Source organism: Cenococcum geophilum, assembly GCF_001692895.1.
Source record: "Cenococcum geophilum 1.58 unplaced genomic scaffold K441scaffold_37, whole genome shotgun sequence".
NCBI lineage: Eukaryota > Fungi > Ascomycota > Dothideomycetes > Gloniales > Gloniaceae > Cenococcum > Cenococcum geophilum.
In genome coordinates, this window is record NW_027137595.1 from 292,998 (window position 1) to 311,274 (window position 18,277).

Consider the following 18,277-nt stretch of genomic DNA (forward strand, 5'->3'; position numbering starts at 1 on the left):
GCGTCCGGGTGGACCTGTGCTAAAGTTTTGTGTTTGAAACCCTCGGTCTGCTTTTGGAGCCTTTTATTTTGACGGGGACAGAAGAAGGTTTGAGGGCTTGGGGCTAAGGGTGAAAGCGATATTGGCGTTGGAGAGATCGACAGTGCAGGTGTCAGGCGCAACTAAATGTTGCCGGTCTTGGTGCTGGCAGGCTAGATCGATCGAGGCGTTTGGAGAGGCTGATTGGGATGGGTATGGTTCATAGGGAATCATATAGGCTAGAGACTAAGGCGGATGTGCGGAAGGATGGATTAGGGAGTTCGAGGAGGCCCGACTTCCCTAGAGACACTGGAGAGGAGGGATTTGTAATTTCTAGATTTGTCCAATGGCATGCAATTTACTCGCACAAAGCTGAATCTTAAGGTTTATTAATCGTATCCTCATCATTCAACTTTCTATTCGTCCAATCCCGTCACGTACGTCTGGGGATGACATCGCAAAAAACATTATAGCACATTAACCACGACACATATCCAAATGGAAAGAAAACTAGACTTAGCCCCGCCTAGCCCAGCCCAACCCAGCCCAACCCAGCCGAATAAGCGGCCATCAAACTCCACAAAATGCTATTGTCCAGATTGTGTATCCGTGTTTAAAATTGTGTCCTGCGTGAACTTGAATAGCTTGGCCGAGGGTGACTCGTCAGCTCAATCGCAGTTTCCACCATGATCGGTTTCTGGTCGCTCTCAGTCTCCTGCACTACCACAGGCACAGGGATCTTCATCACTCCGCACGCGATCTGCTGCTCAATGTCCTCGATCGCGGACTCCTTAGGTCGGCCCCGACCCCATGGCTTGCCCTCGAATACGATTTCCATCTCTTCGAGCGTAAAGTTCTTAGTTTCTGGGATGGTAAAGAAGACTTGGACCATAGCAATGAAGTTGAAAGCGCCAAAGACCATGTACATGCGCCAGTTAATCGAGTAGAGGAGCGGGGGAACGGCGAAGGCGAGCGCACAGTTAGATGTCCAGTTGACGGAAGTGGCAAGAGACATGGCTTTGGCGCGGATGCGGTTAGGGAAGATCTCGGCCGGATACGTCCAGGAAACCGGGCCCCAGCTGATGGCGAATACGGCGACGAAGAGGTAGGAGCAGGCCACGATGGCTTTAGAGACTGGGTGGTTGTCCACGATTTGCCAAGAGAGGTTGGAATCAGGCGCGGTGGTCCGCTGGCCGTATCGCGCTTGAAGACCACCAGAGACAAAAAGGAAAACTCCCATGCCGAAAGCTCCCAGAAGAAGAGTTGGGCGTCGGCCCCATTTATCCACATACAAGATGGCTGGGAGAGTGAGTGCAACGTTAATGACATATTGAATGGATGCTGTAAGGAGCGGGCTGCCAATATTTGCACCCTCCATGATATCTGTATCATAGTCAGCAACAAATTCAGGAAATCAGAGCAGTGGATAAAATACACAAAATATAATACATCATGACATTCATGCCGCAAAGTTCTGACCACAGCTGGACAGACATGCCCAGTGCGACTCTCTTAGCCATCTTGGATTCCAGGATGGCAGCCCATCCTGCAGCGCGACATTCTTTCTCGAACCGGAGAACCTCTTCGATCTCTCGGTACTGCGCAAGGACTTTTGGATGTTTCAGATTCCCGCCAGCGTGCAGGTCCGCCAGAACAGTGATGGCTTCTTCCCAGCGGTCCTTTGAAGCTAGCCAACGAGGCGAGTAAGGGAGCCATGTCATTCCGACCAGGAGAATGAAGGCAGGAATCATCTGCAGCCCCCAAGGGATGCGGAAGGCGGCCGAGCCCTGGTTTGGGTTCTTTGGGCCACCATCGACGAAGGACGCGCCGTATTGAACAAAATATTGAATGAGAATTCCCCAGGTGATGGCCCATTGCTGCAGCGTAACCACACGTCCACGGATCTCTCTAGGAGCAATCTCGGCCTGGTAGACTGGAATAACAGCGGAAGCCATGCCAACACCTAGTCCTGCAATAAAACGTCCGATACACAGCGCTGGGATGCCATTTGAGCCACACTGAATACTGCAGAGAAGATCAGACTGAGAAGGCGTCTTCGAATATGATGCAGCTTACGATGATCCGATAATCCAAAGTATACAGCATACTTGGATGGCGACTTTCCGGGAGAAACGATCTGAAAAGAACGACGAGCTCAAGGTGCCGAAGATTGACCCGAAGGGCATGGCAGCTGTGATGTAGCCCTGCGTATATGACTTTGGATTGCCAAAGTAATTCTTATATCCGTTGGTCCCAAGCACGCCTGACATGGATGCAATGTCCATACCGAACAGACCACCGCCTTGGGGTTCGTTAGTACATGCAAAGCACACACGCACACACGCAGACATGTGACGTAGACATTTGAGGGGATCGTACCAATGGAGGCGAATGCACATACGGCATACACATTCGAAACAGTCTTCATCTTGGGTGTCAGAGGTCCAGCGGGGAAGCTGGAAGCAAAGAGATTGTGTTCACAAGGACATTGAAGTTGGAAAGACCAAAGGAAGGGAAGGGCCGAGTAGTCTGGTTAAGACTTGGCAGTTCATGAGTCCAAAAGAGAGGGACGGGCGTAGTCAGGCTACCAGCGTCGGGCAGCAAACCAGGGCTCTCGATAAGTTATCTTAACTGGGGTGCTGGAATGCATTGAGGGAAAAATCCGGAGAGTTGTGAGCGGGACTGGCGTGTGGAGCGGGACTGGCGTGCTCAAGGAGCCTCTGCTAGCTTGACCGTCGTACGCTTCACAGGCAGGGATTTATTTCGAACAACCATGTAAACCATGTTGACGGCCGGGGCCATTGGACTGCCACGCGCTGCCGTCGCTTAGATGCATCGAAAGGATTGAGAGATTTTCAAGGTAGGAAGGTTCCACAAAGGATGAATGTTCCGTTATTGGTAACTGCTACAACGTGGGTACCTACATATGCGGGTTGTTAGCGTCAAGGCAGATTTGCATGGGCAAAGTGAAGCTTCTCATACGTTCTATGCCAAGAGGCTAGCGATCCGCACATGTATCCCTGTGCCAACCTTAAATGTCGCATGCTTCGCAACGCCATCTCCCGCGGCTCGACATTGACACTGCAAGGGTCGCTCGCCACAGATTAGCCAGCTTCGCCGTCACCTGCATCGCATGCCAGGCCATCGTGACTATACACATTTTGCAGCCGAAGCTAGCCCAGTTCTATCTCCGCGGAAAGTGGGGTCCCTCGCCTGCAAAGCTTCTGGTTCAGATCTAGCTTGCAGAGTAGAAATCGGGGTGTAAGCTCGTGATAAGCTGAAAGCGAAGACGGCGACCTTGGCAGTGTTATACCGGAATCGTCACGCCCATCTAGCTCCGTTAAGATTCTGCGGCCGTTAAAGTTAAAGAAAAGCTAGCGTTTCGCCTTTTACGAGAGCCACTTGTCTAGTCAGGGGAAGGCGGCGTTACAAGCCACGCCACTTGACGGTGACGACGATCGTTGTCTGCAGAAAGGCGGGAGGCTTATGTGTTCCAATAAGCAGATCGGCAGCTGTGAGAAACTATTGTTAGATAAACTGTTGATGTCCCGGCTGCCCCAGCTCCATTGTGCCCGCAACACACCACATCTAATTTCGCCTTCTTGCACACTGGAGGACTTCAAGTTTAACTCTTACAATTTAAGCTTAAAAAATTGAAGACTTTACCTTTCTTTGCAAAGTGCACTGCCTTTTTGTAAGTGCACAGTGTCTACGCTGGGTGGTGCACACTTGACTAATTACCAGCGAAATTAGATGTTGATGTGTCGCGCGGACACGGGGGGAACACCGGAACCCACAGAGCGTTTTCTACGGCTAGCACAGCGGGGCTGCAGAGCAGCTTCGGGCACGGTGCGAATTAGCGGCCAGATCCTATCAGGAAGTTCTCCCGAAGCCGGCGTTCCAGGCACACGGCTTGAATCAGGAGAAACGGAAGGAGCCTGGGGGAACTGAGGGGAACCCTGACACCTGTTAGGCTTGTTCCGGCCATGGGGTCAACATTGGCGCGCGGTCCCTCCATTAGTTACGCCGCATTTGTGCCGTCGTAGGGCTGACTCGCGGAGAAGCGACAAACGGTCAGCACGGTCAGGACGGCTACTTTGGGCTGCAATGAGAATATCGAAACCTGGGCATTGCCAATTGCCAATTCTTTAATCCACTGATAAGCTGCCCGCTACGCTGCGCTCGACTGCACAAAACAAAGGGAAAAAAAAAGCCTGTCTCATTCACGATAGTCTTGATAGCCTTGATAGTCTTGATAGTCGTGCATCTGTCTCACGTTTCTGTGCTGCTCACGCAGGTACTACTCCTACGTCTCTCCAAGTCGGCATTTAATGTCCGCCCACTTGAGTCTATCGACAGACCCTAGTCTCCACGTTGCGTGCCACACAGCTAAAGGCGCAATATCCCGCCCACCGCCGTCCCACGCCCCAAATCCAACTCTAACGATGCCAATGAGATCAATCAGAGGCTGCGTGCCACGTGCGTAGACGAAGGGCCGGACTGACTAATGAGCCTGGCACTCCTGTCCATAGCGATTCGTTCGATCCTACGCATTCCTAACCAGCTCTGAGCCCGCGCCCGGATTTTGATAAGCCATCGACGTCGGACCGATGGATCTTACAAGCACGCATAACCACGCTCATGAATGCTACCGTTGTCTACCACATCAACCCTAATTGAACCTAGACAAGGGACATCCGCATGAAGAACTTCTCCCTTCCAAGGCCAGTCACCGACGATGAAATCTCGGGGGAAGGTATGTCGACCATTGTACACTCCATCCACCTGCAACATGTATGCTGATTCTGAGCTTCTGCCTGAAGAAAAGCTCCAACGAGTGGGTAAGTTGGTCGAGGAGCTGCGCGATGATTTCGAATACATTAACCTCCTGCCGCACGGTGAGTACACAGGTATAATTACACCCAAAAGATCGAATTCCTGACTTGAACAAGAGCGAAATGCCACCATGGAGCAGCTCAAGGTTTTCGGGAGGAATCCCGAGAACGCGGATCCCATCTTCACACCACAGGTATTTCGGCAACGCCTGCGCGACTGATTTAAGTTACAGACTTCTAACTGTATGCAAGGGTATCGAGATCTTGACGCACCATAGCTTTCACAGCACGTCTCCCACAACTTCAAAGGCGGCGTTGCAATGTCTGGCCAATGCGCTGTTAACGAAACCGTGCACGAGACAGATGTTCGTAGATCTGGGATACAGCGAACGTGCGGTCGGGCGTCTAAAGAAGCCTAAAAAAGACGACGAATTCCTCATGTCGAGGATACTGTTCCTAACAACCTACGGCACAACGCAAGGCTTTGAGAAGTTGATTGATAAGCATCACCTTGCGGATCATATTAACGATGTAAGTCATCCGGAACCATTCGAAGCAGAATTCGTCTAATTGAGCAGAATATTGAGCGTCATGCCAAAAACAAACGTCCGTCAACGCAAGACGATCAAGCGCTGTCGGAAACGCTGAAGTTGGTGTTCAACATCACGCATTTCTGTCCCACACGGGCAGAAGCCTTCTCTAAATCAATTCCCCAAATCATGAAGATTCTCTCTCGTCGCACAGTCCATTTACCACCACTTCATGCACCTGTAAACTTTCTTATCAACTCGCTCATCAACATGGACATGGAAGAGAAGAAAGCCATCGTAAACAGCGACTTAAAATCCTGCGTCGAAAAGCTCATCGAAATCCTCGACTGCGCGCTACGAACCTACGGCGACACCGAACTTGACGCAACAGTGACACCACTCCTAACGCTCCTCAAACGCATCGCGAGAGTCAGCCCACCTCCAGTTGTAGCAGCCATGAAATCAAAGCTCTTGCCTAATCCATCCAAATCCGGCCTGCGAGGCAACAACCCTGAGCTACTTCACGTGCGGCTGCTTGACTACCTAACAAATCCTAGATCGACCTCCGTCTATGACGGCATCTCATCGCTGTTCTTTGAGCTCGCAGGTGGAGACGTCGACAAGCTCGTTGGCGATTTTGGGCTCGGCTTCTCCTCTGGCTTCCTCATGACACGGAATCTACAAACTCCGTTAATCAAGAATAGTGCGTCGAGTGTGCGCTCTTCCATTACTAGCGTGTCAACAGGCTCAGCAGGGTCGGTTGACACGTCAACTTCACGGCGACCGCAATCGAGAGTGCCGAAGGCTGCCACCACCAAAACGAAGGTAAATCCGGAGAGATTAATGGTACTATTTGATCGGTACATGACCACTCTTTACTATCATAATACTAACAGATTATTAAGATGGCATTGCTAACGAGATATAGGTTAAAACACACGGATATAGTGGACTACGAGGACCCACAGATGCGCGCTGCGGCAAGGAGTATGATTGTAGAATTAGACCCCGATGATGATGACGATACATAATGCGCTCACTATCTTAAGGTATAATGTCTTTTTGCAAATCCCTTATATGCTATATACCATTTGAACAAGTTTCTGCGCTGGCTGCTCTTCCACTTCGCTTTCACGTGCCAGCAACGTGCATTAGCATCCTGTGATGTTCCCACACTTTGATTTAGGCTTCACTCGACAAGTTTCTACCTTACGACCACAGACATCTTGCAACTTAGGACAGCATCAAAAGCAGCCGGATACGACACTCAATCAGCCAAAGCCTCTTGGCATCAAGAACAATAAATTCATGATACGACTTATAGCAAATCGCCTACCTACTACTAGTTTTGTTACCACGTACTAGTTTCTCATAGCACGAAGACTTCACTCATACCGAGTTTGAGCTACATCAAACTTATACATCTTCCCCACCAAATCCCCAATCTACAACTCCTCACATCTGCAACATCTTCTTTTCAGCCTTCTCGATCACCATATTATTGCTCTCGAATCAATAGAGCATTCACTAACGACTAAATCAACGACCCTCCCAGAAAATTACAATGCGCATTTCAGCCCTCGCTCCTCGCCCTCACAACACACCCTAGCCGCCCAACCATACACCGGCTCCAAAAGCGCCAATACAAAACTATCTGCCCCGAAGGGCACGACCTGAGGTTCTACGGCGTCCACATCGGCGGCTACACCTGTGTGTCTTTAGTCACCCCGGCCCAATTCCACGCCCTTCCTCAGCCTCATCCTCATCCTCATCCTCATCCTCATCCTCATCCTCATCCTCATCCTCATCCTCATCCTCGACCCTATACTCCAGTTCGTAAAGCCTCAAGGATGCTAATCAACCCTGCCCCGCGCGGCGCAGACGGCAGCAGCTTCGCGCTCCCCAACGACACCTGTCCGTGGAGCATGGAGCTGTGGTGGAAGCAGGACGGCAGCCAGGACCCCGTGAGCCGTGAGAAAGAAGGGTGAGTCGATCGCTGCTGGCTACCGCTCCTGCCTGTCACTCCCTGATCGCCCTCTCCCTGCCATCACGCTCTGCCACTGTTTTGGCCCCTGACATGTGGTTTGAGGAAAGGACTGAGTGAGGGGAGGGTAGAGGGTAGAGGGGATGAGGTTTCAGGAAGGATGGGATGGGATGGGCGAGGTGCGGATCCGGGAATTGGTTGCATAGTTCTGATTGCCTTATTTCACAACTGCTGATACTTGTATTTCATGCATTGTGTTGTAGTTCTTGTGTTTGTGGGTGCATCACCTGGAGAGCTCCCTAGGCCTCTTTTTTACACGACGTTAGCTAGGAAAGTTCAACGGAATAATAACCTCAATTACGTATCAACATACATCTTTGTAGCTTCTAAGTCTATCACTGAACTCGGCACCCTGACGGCTTGCAAAATCTCCCACATGCGTGATTGGCCAGGGAGCTCCCGCGGAATCGAGAGCATCTGGAAAGTTCGCAGAGTCACTGTTGCCAAGAATAATGCGCTTTATAGCGAAGACCCCGCCGGTTCGCAGCTTCCGGTCGCTGCCTGGTGTGGTCTGATCTCGGTAATTTGAGGTAATGACTCACTATTTAATTTCTTCCCTGCCGGAGCTCCACCAAAGCTGTACATGAAGCTCTACACGAAGCTCTACACAGAGCTCTACTAAAGCTCTACCAAAGCTCTACACCTCCCGTTCTCACGACTTCTTCCACAACTTCTTCCAACTTGCTACTTCAGCTTCTTTCCCCCACTTCTTCTAATAACCTCTTCAAAACACACCATTCAGCATGCTCCAGCAAACCCTTCGCACGAAAGTGCACCTCCTTCAAGCACCTAGAGTCTCTGTAGTCACCTGTAAGCCCAGATACCACTAGGCCTGTATCGTTTTACTAACTCCTTTTCTGCTAAAGCCTACACTCGCCTCTTCCAATCCTCCCAGATTCGCACCTTCCGCTCATCTACGCGTAAGTTGCCTCTCACTGCTCTTATAGCAAAAGACACTAACGACTCTAGGCCTAAACACTAATGAATTTACCAACGTCTTTGCCACCAAGGTCAACAAAGTAGAGGCGGACGTTGATGACCTCAAGGGAGATATCAAAACGCTTGAATATAGCATGAAAGCACAGTTGGCTAAGTATGCTCTCAACCAAGCGAGGCAAACTAGTCAGTTATACTTCCATAGCATCTGTGGTGTAAGTCCTGCTCCATATATTATATACCAGTTTCTAACGAGGTTAAGGTCATGGGTGTTACAATGTTGTTAATCGGTAGTTCATGGTTCCTATCGATAATGGAGTCAAAACGTCTTGATGCTGAGATCGAGAGACGCGCTATTGCCCAAATAGGTGTATATAAAGCGTTGAATGGAGAATAACGTGGATGTTCGGATTGCGACTGCGTAGCAACGAGCAGGAAGGCTCCTGGTACTGGCGGCATTAGAGGCATTTGCTATTCTGGCAGCATTATGGGCGTTTGCTATTCTGGCAGCATTATGGGCGTTTGCTATTCTAGCAGCATTATGGGCGTTTGCCAGTCTAGCAGGATTATCCCTTCGGCTGGTAGCGTCCTACGAGATTAGACTGTGCGCGAACACCAGAATCAAAAATACGCGTATGGTCACGGAGCCTTGATCCCATTGATTCTATTGGCTGGCTCTTATCGATAACCGTAGGACTAAATCTACCAGCCGAAGGGATAGGCGTTTGAAGTATTTTAACCAAAAACCTTACCTATATTTTATTTAAACAATTCAAAGCCGCCCCACCCCTCTGCACTAGAATTGTCGCTTAATGCCGCTTCGTGAATTGCATTGTAATCAATTCAAGTCAATTCGGGCTTGATTGGAAGACTTACCGCCACGCCTGTGTAAGACACAGTCCCTCAACATGAGATGAATCAAGTGCAACAAGAACTCTAGCAGGTCATTTCTAAATTTCTTTAATGGGCTTTTTCAGGTCATCTATAGGATACTGGTGTTCAGTGGAACAATTCCTCTCCCGTCCCCAGCATAATTAGCAATCATCCGATGACAGAAAAACACTAGACCTAGTAATACCCATTTTCCACAGCATCGGTACCCCCCCTTTCAAACACTGCCGTAAAATGCAGCTGCCCTGCCTAGTACCAGAAAGTTTAGTGGAGAGAATAAAAGCAAGCCACAAGCCTATCAATTGATACTTCTCTGATCCCAAGTGGCAACAAGGATTTATAGTTATGTAGAAATTAGAAGTAAGCCTGGTCCAATGCATTGATGGTCTTTCGCCGGGTCTGACCATTTCAATGCCTTCCAATTGGCGGATGAATTGAGCCTCGATCGCCACCTCGCCTCCGGCTTATTCACTCATTTTCGGATGCCCCAAGGACCGAGTCAACTTCGTTTTCTTCTGTATTCGGGGTCTTAGCACTTCGCATGTCTGCTCGTAAGCTAGAAGCTCCCGCATTTACGTTTTCGTTTTCGTTATCATCACTGTCACTATCTTCCACGTCCGAAGTTGATTTGTGCTTCGAGGACCTGCCGGTCGACTTGCGTCTGTACTTCCTCTTTTTCCTATGCGTGGACTCTTCTTGAGTTGGTTGGTAGAAACTCTCCAGCTCATCAGTGTGGTGGACTCGGAAATAATCCTTCAGGGCATTAAGTAGGTCCTCAAGGCTGTCCTGTTCGTGGACAAAATCCCTCATCTTTGAGAAAGCAACCTTTCGATCCATTGTCGTCCAATAACTGCCCTTGTTGCGTTTCGCGATGAGAGTCCATGGAATATTAGCCTCTTCGATGGTTTCGCTGTCAACGATATCCTGTAGGATTCTGTACTTGTCTCCAGGAAGCATCTTCCTCCAGTTCTTTTGCGCCTGGTCAACCCGCCATGATGACCTCTTCTCTGGGGTTTCAGATGACTGACCGACTGCTGTAGAGGCCGCAACCTCGCCCTCGACGTGTCCACTTATCTGGCTTTGGCGTTCATGCAACTTCTTGAATTTATAGGAGCACTGTAAACGACTGCGTCGTCCTCCCATCTTATCACTAACCATCTGCCAGTTCAGGAACTTCCAGGCATCGTAGTCTTTGAGTGTGCCATGCTGTTCTTCATGGTCCTCATTGAGCTTCTGAACACAATCATGCACTGCGTTCAGCAAAGCGCGCTCCTCCGTCTCAGTCCAGACGTCAGTGACTCTGTTTTCGCCATTGACGATGTAGTTGCGCCAACGGTCTCGACAGTCTTCTGGGGAACGCTTCACGAATGTTGCAATCTCAGTCCACCTGTGGGGATGCAGCTGGTACACCTCCTTGAGAAGTTCGTCTTCATCTGCGCCCCACCTGCCACCTCGTGCTTCATAGTTATGCCACTTGCGGCGGCAATTGCGCATGATGGACTGGCGAGTGCGATTGGGAAGGACTTCATGTAGCTCACCCCACATCGCTGCGACTGCGTTGTCCTGCTCGCGCATTCGTTGAAGATCCGAGCCAGGGGGGATGCTGTGTGATTTCGGTTTGATATGTTGGATCATTTCGATCATTTGAAGTTTACTCAACCCATTAGTGATCATGTAAGCATTGATCGCATCGGTAAGGCGGGTAATCTCGTCCTTGTCAAAGACACCTGACTTCGTGGCAGAACCGGCACTAGGCCGTGCTTCATGTTCTGCTTCATGGAGCCCATTGTCTTGAGACTCGACGCTTGCTTTTTCCTGAGCATCATCAGGGACGGCAGCCTTTGAAGCCCTCTTCTTGCGCTTGGTAGACTTGGATATGGAGTGATCGAGGGTTGGTGTGGGTAGCGCTGCGTCTGCACGACTCTTTCGGGGCTTCTTACGTGCTGGCGTTTGTGAAGGAGTGATGGGGAGAGCTGGTCTTTCGGCTGCAGAATCAAAGTGGGTACCATCCGCAAGCTTAGGTCCTGTTTCGAGGCTAGAGACAGCCGCAGGCGCACCCTCTGACTCCCTCTTGCGCTTCTTTGAGCCTTTTGGCTTCTTAAATTTTCCATTGCCCTGTCTTTCCGAGCCATCATGAGGCGTTTGGGAGGATTCATTTGTGTCGGCGGGAGTCGTGGGTGGGCGGGTTATGTGGACCGAAGAAGATTGGACTGGAGCGGACAGCTCAGCTCGAGCTTGTGTTTCTCGACGCTTCTTATCTTTCCTGCCCTTCTTATCCTTCTTCTGTACCAGATCTTGAGAAATTCCTGAGACCTCTCCCTCTCTTACAGCCTCGGCTTCCCGGTTATAAGACGCAGCGATTCCAACATCGTTGGAGAGAAGAGGATCCGACTTCCTGCTCCGTGACTTTTTCCCCTTGGATGGCTTGCCTGTCACGTCCTGGTTCTTCCCGGGCTTCCTCGCCTTCTTCCTTCCAGCTGTGTCTAAACCACCCTCGCTGGCAAAGCCATTCACTTGTGCTTGCTCGGATCGCTGGTAACTTTCGGCTAGAAGTTGAGATGACGCGGCGATATCATCATCTATAAAATCTGGGAAATCGTCAGCTTCAATCAATCGCTAAGTGAAAGCTGCGGACAGGATCTACGTACCATACTGCGCATCGTGGCGTCGCTGCTCATCCATACGTTGTGCTGGGCTGTGAAGAGAGCGAGCATTGGGCTGTGATGGGTTCTGGCCCATTGGTACATCGCAATGGCCAGACTGCTCCCCAAGGGTGTAACGCATCGACGTGTTTCTGAAGAAATCGTCCCAAGTGAAGTCGGAAAGGTACGCCGGGTAAGTTAGAGTGAAGTCCTCGGCCACAACTGAATTTAAACATTCGGCAGTCATGGGTGGCACGGACGCGCCAAGAATATCGTCCCCACCATTGAACTGGTTCACGATGCTGTTGTCTGTTTGCTGCCTCGCGTATGAAGGATAACTTTCATACAGATCCATATTGCGGTTGGCATCATTCCCCCAATACCAAACTTCCTGCTCTACGTTACCCTGGATGTTGGCGCGCTTTTTTGCGCTACAAAAGAATCCAGGGCTGCAAGGCTGAGATCTCCCCAATCCAACTCGACGACCAAGTCCTCCCGAATAGTAGACCCGAGTCCCTCCATTCTATGTTGATTGGAGGCGCTGTGTTTCCCAAACATCAGACATCTGTCTTCTTCAAACTAGGCTGCGAAAACTCCCTACCAGATTGGAAGCTTTTTTTGAACATATTCTCAACTCCATTGACCAGGTGTACCAGGAAAGAATGGCCAAGACGTTCCAGGTTGCCCTTCAGACAGAGGAACCTCTCCGCCTGATAATTTACTCCCTTCTCGACGAAGAAGATCCGGACTTTGCTATCAAGCTTCCCTTTTGCAAATTCGGAGATGCTGAGATTCATGAGAAATTGGAAAACATGCAAAGGCGTCTTAATGGCCGTTACAAAGGACTCTTGGAGGTTTCCAGTGTTAGCGTCCTATCTCTCTAGTCCAAGGTGGAATTTCTCCATCGAACCCTCAAAGATTTCCTCATGACTGCGAACATGCAGGAACTGCTTAGATCTCGCACACAAATCTTTCAATGCTTGGTCACCTATAGCTAGAGCGTTTCTGGAAAAAGCCAAGGCTATCGATGGGGAGCTTAGGTACTACTGAGATGGTAAGACGCATCTCGCATACGGCTAGCCTAGCCGAGAATAAGTGTGGTAGCACAGACCATAAAATGCTCGACCAGGCCGGACACCATTGCCAGCAACAGCTCGGCCTTAAGTGGGACGATCCATTCCTCTCGCGTGCTATCCGAAGCGGACTTGTCTTGTACGTCCGGTACTGACTGGACAAACAACCCAATCTAATCAGGTGCCGAAATGTCTTGCTCATGGATGCGTTACATCCTCGCTTCGACTTCTCATCAGGGAAGCTTGAACTAGCCGTGCAACTACTTGATCGTTTCGTGCCAGGGATTCTATCACTTTCTTCCCACCGTGGGGATACCAGAAGCCTCTGTTCGGAATGGTTCAGATATTGTTGGAACGTAGAGCGGACCCGAATCAGCCATACGGTCATAGCACAATTTGGCGCTGCTTTCTCAAAGCGTACCCATTTAATTCCGATAAAAAAGAAGCACATGTGTGCTGGCGGGAACTATTTCATTTCTCCACCATGGCGCGCTTGCTAACGAAATCCATGTTTGGTGTGAGAGTTTTTTCTTGGCACTGGAGTACAAATCCTCGTTAGGTTCGGTTGTATGCAGAGAAAGCGTAATCCAAACCCTCGAGATATTATTCCAGAATGGCCTGAATCTGAACCGGAGGTGCGAGGATAGCACTATCTGGTTTCGCTTGATGGATATAGGCCATCGCATGCAATTTTCAACTATAGAAGCGTACAACTTTTGGAAGAAAATTCTCAAATCATGTGTCCTTCATGGCCCGAATTTGGGCCAAGTATGCCAGGGCGAATGCAATTGGTTTAATGTATTTCTGGGTAATCTAAATGAATTTCGTTGGACGCCCCAACTTGAAAGAACGCTTCGAACCTTCGAAATATTTCTTAGTTATGGCGTAGATCCAAACATGAGTGTCGATGGTAGAACGATATGGGAGCTACTACTTCAGGAAATTGGAACCTTTAGCATGTTGACGACTATTCTCTCATTCCAGAATTCCTTATATTATTTCTTCGTTATGGTGCAGATCCCCACTCCAAGGGTATCCAATTGTCGCTACAATGTCTTAATAGCAAACAAAGGGCTTTGGTAACGGACGTTTGGCAAAAGGAAATGAAGGAAGCCGGAGATCGGGATTTGAATCGCATAGCCAGAGGTTAATAATAGAAGACGTTGATTTCACTGCCGAGTCTGGCTATGTTTATCAAGCGAACTATACTTGCATGCTGGCTCACAGCGCTTCTATGCGGTGTAATTCATCCTCTGCAAGGTCTGACAGGCCTCGACGAGTGAGACATTTGTGGGGTCCCGCCAACCGAGATCTGCTGGAATAGGCAAGGCAAGCATCCCAAAAGTTGGGGGAGCAGAGGAACGCGGATTAGGAGTAGTCGGTAGGATGATGGCAGATGAACTTTAGCGAGAGAGGCGCCCTCACCCTCCACGCTCAAGAAAGACGATGTCATAACGGTCTCGCTATTAGTGAGCGCATTCTCGTCACTGATGGGTCTCAACTTTTCGTAACTATTGCATCGTTAGTCAATCGTTAAATCTTATTCAGAGCATCAACCAGAAGTTAAGACCTAAATCTCCTTCCCCTCGAGTACCATTCGATACACAAAAATGATATGAAGCCACTCACATATGCGCTTGCAATCCCGTGCTTGCAGTTGCGGCGAAGGTCTCACTCAGCCTATGATCTAGGCCTTGATGTGATGTGGATATTATCTCCGATCCTTCGGGTGATACCAAGACGGGATATTTAAACATGGCGCCAGCGTGTCTCACACAACTGACCTAAACAGATATGTCGTGCATCCCTCAAATTTCCTGTCGACTAAGCCAATAGCGCCTTGTGTAGAGCTGCCCAAATAAAGACGAGTGAGTAGAAAAGTACCCAAGTTGCTGACAGCATTTTGCATACCGGTTCTCACCGACTCCGGGGCACGAATCCAATAATAACCCGGCTTGAACGCCTTGTCGCAAGCCTATCTCGGCCGTAGATTTGCACTGGGAAGGTGGGCGGCAGGGCCAGGGCGGTCGCGGCGCACAGAGCAGAAAAGGAGCGCTTGGGAGGTTCAGAGGGGTTGCTTTGGCAAGCCACCACGTTTCGAAACACCCACCCCACCAAACTTTTAGCGGAAATACCAACCTCTCCCCCGCGCTCTCCTGCGTCGGGCGGTTGAAATTTTTTTGCCTGTAAACGCCAGGAACATTCATGCAGGAACCCGCATCTTTTGCTCGCGTAGATGCCGCCGGTACCTCTAGGGGAATTAATGTCCTGAAAAACGACGGCGAGTAGAATGGACGGTCTGGGCGGGATAGGATACAAGGAGTACTTTAGGGAGTCCATCNCATGATTTGCGTCACTTTCTTTCTTTCGCTCCCCACCAGTTCAGGCCAATCCACCACGCTCTCTTCTTGCTGTTGATTTTGAGTTTACAGGTTTGATACCTGAGTCATTCTTTCTTGATCGATATTTGTGCAGTCTCTCTTTTGAATCATATCTCGTCACTCCTTTTGAATAAGCCCTGCTAAGTCAGCAAACGACATACTTTACGAATAACGCCAGCCATGCTCTCCAACGCTGTGAACTCTCTGCTTCTCGGCCTTGTTGCCTCCCTCGCTGCTCCAGTCAGTGGGACCTTCGTTATCCAGTGCTACAGCCGCCTCTTTGACGAGCGTGCCGACCCAGTTGTTGATCCAGGCAAAGCGTCTAACCATGTCCATGCCATTGCCGGTGGTAATGGCTTCAATTTCACTATGAACTATGACCAAGCTCGTGCGTCTAAATGCTCTACTTGCAATGTCAAGGAAGACTTGTCCAACTACTGGACCCCGAAGATGTACTTCCATGCCAAGAACGGCAGCTTTATCAATGTTCCCATAAATGGCGATACTCCCGGTGGGGACATGGGAGGACAAGCTATCTACTACCTGTAAGTTTCCTATTCACCATCTTAAGAAAAGTCCTCGGTCCGCCGCTGTCTGAAAAGAGAAAGGAGAAGACTTCAACTTCTAAGCCGAAGTATCCTTACTAACGGCCTATCAGCACACGCTCTGGACCCGACAATGACAAACTCGTTGCTTTCCCGCCCGGCTTCCGCATGTTAGCCGGTGACCCTAACAAGCGCAGTTACACCTCAGACTTCGCCGGTCTTGCCGTTTCGCACAAATGTATTGGCAACACTAACGAACAGTACAGCAGCCTTCCACCTGTCAAGTGCCCCGGCGGCGTGCGTGCCCAAGTCACATTCCCCTCCTGCTGGGACGGTGTCAACCTAGACTCGCCCGATCACAAGTCGCACGTCGTGTACCCTAAGGATGGGAACTACGATGGTGGCCGCTGTCCCGCTAGCCACCCGAAGCATCTCGTCACGCTCTTTTATGAGGTGTATTATAGCACGCAGTTGTTTGAGAGTGAGTGGTGGAGCGACAAGCAGCCGTTCGTCTTCTCCAACGGTGATCCGACTGGCTATGGATTCCATGGAGATTTCGTGAGTAGCATCCTACCTCTCTTTCCATCCCAATTCCACCTTCTCGGTGCCTAAGTCTTCTTCCGTTACTCAGTACTGATGATTGTCTAGGTCAACGGCTGGGATATCCCTACCCTCCAACGCGCCGTGACCGACTGCGTCGACGGTACGCCCAATTGCCCCAGTACACACTTCACCTTCCACGATCAAGGCGAGACCCAAGCCTGCAAGCTCCCCTCGCAGATCAACGAACAAGTCAACGGCATCCTGCCCGCGCTGCCCGGCTGCAACCCGATCACCCCCGGCCCGGCGGCCGCCGTCCCTGTTTCCAACTGCCCTGTCACCAAGATCACCGGCCCGACTGCCGCCTCCCTCGGCTACACGGACCTAACCAAGTCGAAGGGCTGGAAGTACATCGGGTGCGGCATCGACAATGCTGGATCCCGCACGCTCAACGCTGCGCAGACGAGCGGGAACAGCATGACCATCGAGACCTGCGTCGACTTCTGCAAGAGCAAGGGAACCAAGTACGCGGGTCTTGAGTACAGCGGCGAGTGCTACTGCGGGAACAGCATCGCGGCGGACCGCGCGCCGCAAGCGGGTGTGCTGGGGAACTGTCTCATGAAGTGCAGTGGGAATGCGAACGAGATCTGTGGTGGCGCCGCGGCGATCAGTCTTTATCAGGCGTGCGCCGGTGGTGCGTGTACGAATTCGGCCAAGAAGCGGAGCCGTAGGCTTGCGGCTGCGGAGCGGGTGAAGGCGAGGATTGAGGGGTCCATCTAGATCTCCTCCCTCATTTTCTACCACGGTAACGGCTACGCAAAAGTTATGAGGGGTGGGTGCTAGTGTTCTATTCGGCTTTGGCAGGCTTTTTTGCATTTGCTAGATCGGTCGGGTGTCTCAGAGGTTTGGGTATTATATGATGGGATTGGATCGGAGGACTTGGTCCTGTGGACCTTTGCTTTGCTTCGGATTGTGCTGGACGTGCAAACCTTTATTCTTGCATATAGCTTTTCCTTCTTTTTTTCAGTCGCTCGCTTGCGCTGGTGCTGCGGCAGCCACTGGCACCTTTTGATATGAGGGGATGAGGCACGTGGGTGGACTTTCAAGGATTGGGTGTATGATTATGACTTGGAAAATGGGAATGAAATGGTGTATGAGTTACCTATGTTTCTTGATAATTTTAGAGTGAAGTGAAGTCGTCTGTTGGTGAGTAGCGGTAGCGGTATCTGCTTGATAAGTAAGGAGTGGAGGGGAGAGTCTTGGCTATCTGGAGGAAGGGGGATGAGATCATCAACGGCGGAATCTCTGGCGGTGGAACGCCCCGCCATAAACGCTATCCGCCCCACGGACTATTCGCTTACGCTCATAGTCCTACGCAGCTCAACGGAACACTTATCTAGGTGCCTCAGACCCTCAGTGAGGAATCCTTTATGCAGCACTTATGCAGCGCTTATGCACGTGCGAGGTCAATTCCTCACCGAGAGTCTGAGAGCAAATGGGCGCGCTTTATAAGGGCTGTACACCATTGTCTCGTTCCCAGACCTTCTTGCCAAGGCTTATCTTGCCAAGACGCTAACCGCTTTTGGCAAGACATTTGTTAGAAGGTCTGGTACACGGTTCGGATTTTTGTTAGTCCCGCGCGGGGTATTTGGGCCTATATATACCTACTTTAAGCCAAATTATCTTAACTTTTATAGCTCCCTAGGCTATTTCTAATAGCCAGAATTACTAAATTATACTTAGTAAAGAAGATTACGTTGCCTAATTTACCTAATTCTAATTTATTATTTTATTGTCGCGCCCGACACCCCTAAGTTATAGTAGCCGTACCTTTCCTACAAC

The 18,277-nt window shown here is 50.2% G+C and overlaps 6 protein-coding genes across 6 annotated transcripts; 3 read left to right on the forward strand and 3 right to left on the reverse strand.

Moving 5' to 3' along the window:
* Window positions 1-333: 333 nt before the first annotated feature.
* Window positions 334-2,757, reverse strand: K441DRAFT_664159 (MFS sugar transporter-like protein). The gene is made up of 4 exons (XM_067649307.1): window positions 2,398-2,757; window positions 2,095-2,320; window positions 1,454-2,043; window positions 334-1,401 (listed from the first exon to the last, which is right to left on the reverse strand). Exons 1-4 carry the CDS (start codon window positions 2,444-2,446, stop codon window positions 632-634), a joined length of 1,635 nt encoding a protein of 544 aa, XP_067501164.1. The 5' UTR covers window positions 2,447-2,757; the 3' UTR covers window positions 334-631.
* A 2,053-nt stretch (window positions 2,758-4,810) lies between these two features.
* On the forward strand, window positions 4,811-6,414 carry K441DRAFT_573910 (uncharacterized protein; the record flags this gene model as incomplete). The annotated part of the gene is made up of 5 exons (XM_067644074.1): window positions 4,811-4,916; window positions 4,971-5,047; window positions 5,106-5,384; window positions 5,432-6,243; window positions 6,312-6,414. 5 exons carry the CDS (start codon window positions 4,811-4,813, stop codon window positions 6,412-6,414), a joined length of 1,377 nt encoding a protein of 458 aa, XP_067501165.1.
* A 1,602-nt stretch (window positions 6,415-8,016) lies between these two features.
* On the forward strand, window positions 8,017-9,068 carry K441DRAFT_664161 (uncharacterized protein). The gene is made up of 4 exons (XM_067649308.1): window positions 8,017-8,237; window positions 8,294-8,347; window positions 8,397-8,578; window positions 8,626-9,068. Exons 1-4 carry the CDS (start codon window positions 8,171-8,173, stop codon window positions 8,758-8,760), a joined length of 438 nt encoding a protein of 145 aa, XP_067501166.1. The 5' UTR covers window positions 8,017-8,170; the 3' UTR covers window positions 8,761-9,068.
* A 1,278-nt stretch (window positions 9,069-10,346) lies between these two features.
* On the reverse strand, window positions 10,347-10,799 carry K441DRAFT_506380 (uncharacterized protein; the record flags this gene model as incomplete). Its single annotated transcript, XM_067642056.1, has 1 exon — window positions 10,347-10,799. A coding segment is annotated over one exon (453 nt), but the record flags the coding sequence as incomplete, so codon positions are not given.
* Window positions 10,800-12,786: 1,987 nt separating this feature from the next.
* On the reverse strand, window positions 12,787-13,527 carry K441DRAFT_198540 (uncharacterized protein). Its single transcript, XM_067640469.1, has one exon. The coding sequence runs from the start codon at window positions 13,418-13,420 to the stop codon at window positions 12,881-12,883; it is 540 nt and encodes a 179-aa protein (XP_067501168.1). The 5' UTR covers window positions 13,421-13,527; the 3' UTR covers window positions 12,787-12,880.
* Window positions 13,528-15,103: 1,576 nt separating this feature from the next.
* On the forward strand, window positions 15,104-17,505 carry K441DRAFT_664165 (WSC-domain-containing protein). The gene is made up of 3 exons (XM_067649309.1): window positions 15,104-15,895; window positions 16,009-16,453; window positions 16,544-17,505. The coding sequence occupies exons 1-3, from the start codon at window positions 15,531-15,533 to the stop codon at window positions 17,213-17,215; spliced, it is 1,482 nt and encodes a 493-aa protein (XP_067501169.1). The 5' UTR covers window positions 15,104-15,530; the 3' UTR covers window positions 17,216-17,505.
* The last annotated feature ends 772 nt before the right edge of the window (window positions 17,506-18,277 follow it).

What these genes read in the sequence shown, in the direction of transcription:
- K441DRAFT_198540 (XM_067640469.1), bottom strand. Translation starts at nt 13,420, where the DNA reads ATGTGCTTCTTTTTTATCGGAATTAAATGGGTACGCTTTGAGAAAGCA.
- K441DRAFT_664165 (XM_067649309.1), top strand. Translation starts at nt 15,531, where the DNA reads ATGCTCTCCAACGCTGTGAACTCTCTGCTTCTCGGCCTTGTTGCCTCC. An exon ending in GGACAAGCTATCTACTACCT is followed by an intron (nt 15,896 to 16,008) that starts GTAAGTTTCCTA and finishes ACGGCCTATCAG; the next exon opens with CACACGCTCTGGACCCGACA. An exon ending in ATGGATTCCATGGAGATTTC is followed by an intron (nt 16,454 to 16,543) that starts GTGAGTAGCATC and finishes ATGATTGTCTAG; the next exon opens with GTCAACGGCTGGGATATCCC.
- K441DRAFT_664161 (XM_067649308.1), top strand. Translation starts at nt 8,171, where the DNA reads ATGCTCCAGCAAACCCTTCGCACGAAAGTGCACCTCCTTCAAGCACCT. An exon ending in TAGAGTCTCTGTAGTCACCT is followed by an intron (nt 8,238 to 8,293) that starts GTAAGCCCAGAT and finishes TTTCTGCTAAAG; the next exon opens with CCTACACTCGCCTCTTCCAA. An exon ending in ACTTCCATAGCATCTGTGGT is followed by an intron (nt 8,579 to 8,625) that starts GTAAGTCCTGCT and finishes AACGAGGTTAAG; the next exon opens with GTCATGGGTGTTACAATGTT.
- K441DRAFT_664159 (XM_067649307.1), bottom strand. Translation starts at nt 2,446, where the DNA reads ATGAAGACTGTTTCGAATGTGTATGCCGTATGTGCATTCGCCTCCATT. An exon ending in ATGTGCATTCGCCTCCATTG is followed by an intron (nt 2,321 to 2,397) that starts GTACGATCCCCT and finishes ACGAACCCCAAG; the next exon opens with GCGGTGGTCTGTTCGGTATG. An exon ending in CATGATGTATTATATTTTGT is followed by an intron (nt 1,402 to 1,453) that starts GTATTTTATCCA and finishes ACTATGATACAG; the next exon opens with ATATCATGGAGGGTGCAAAT.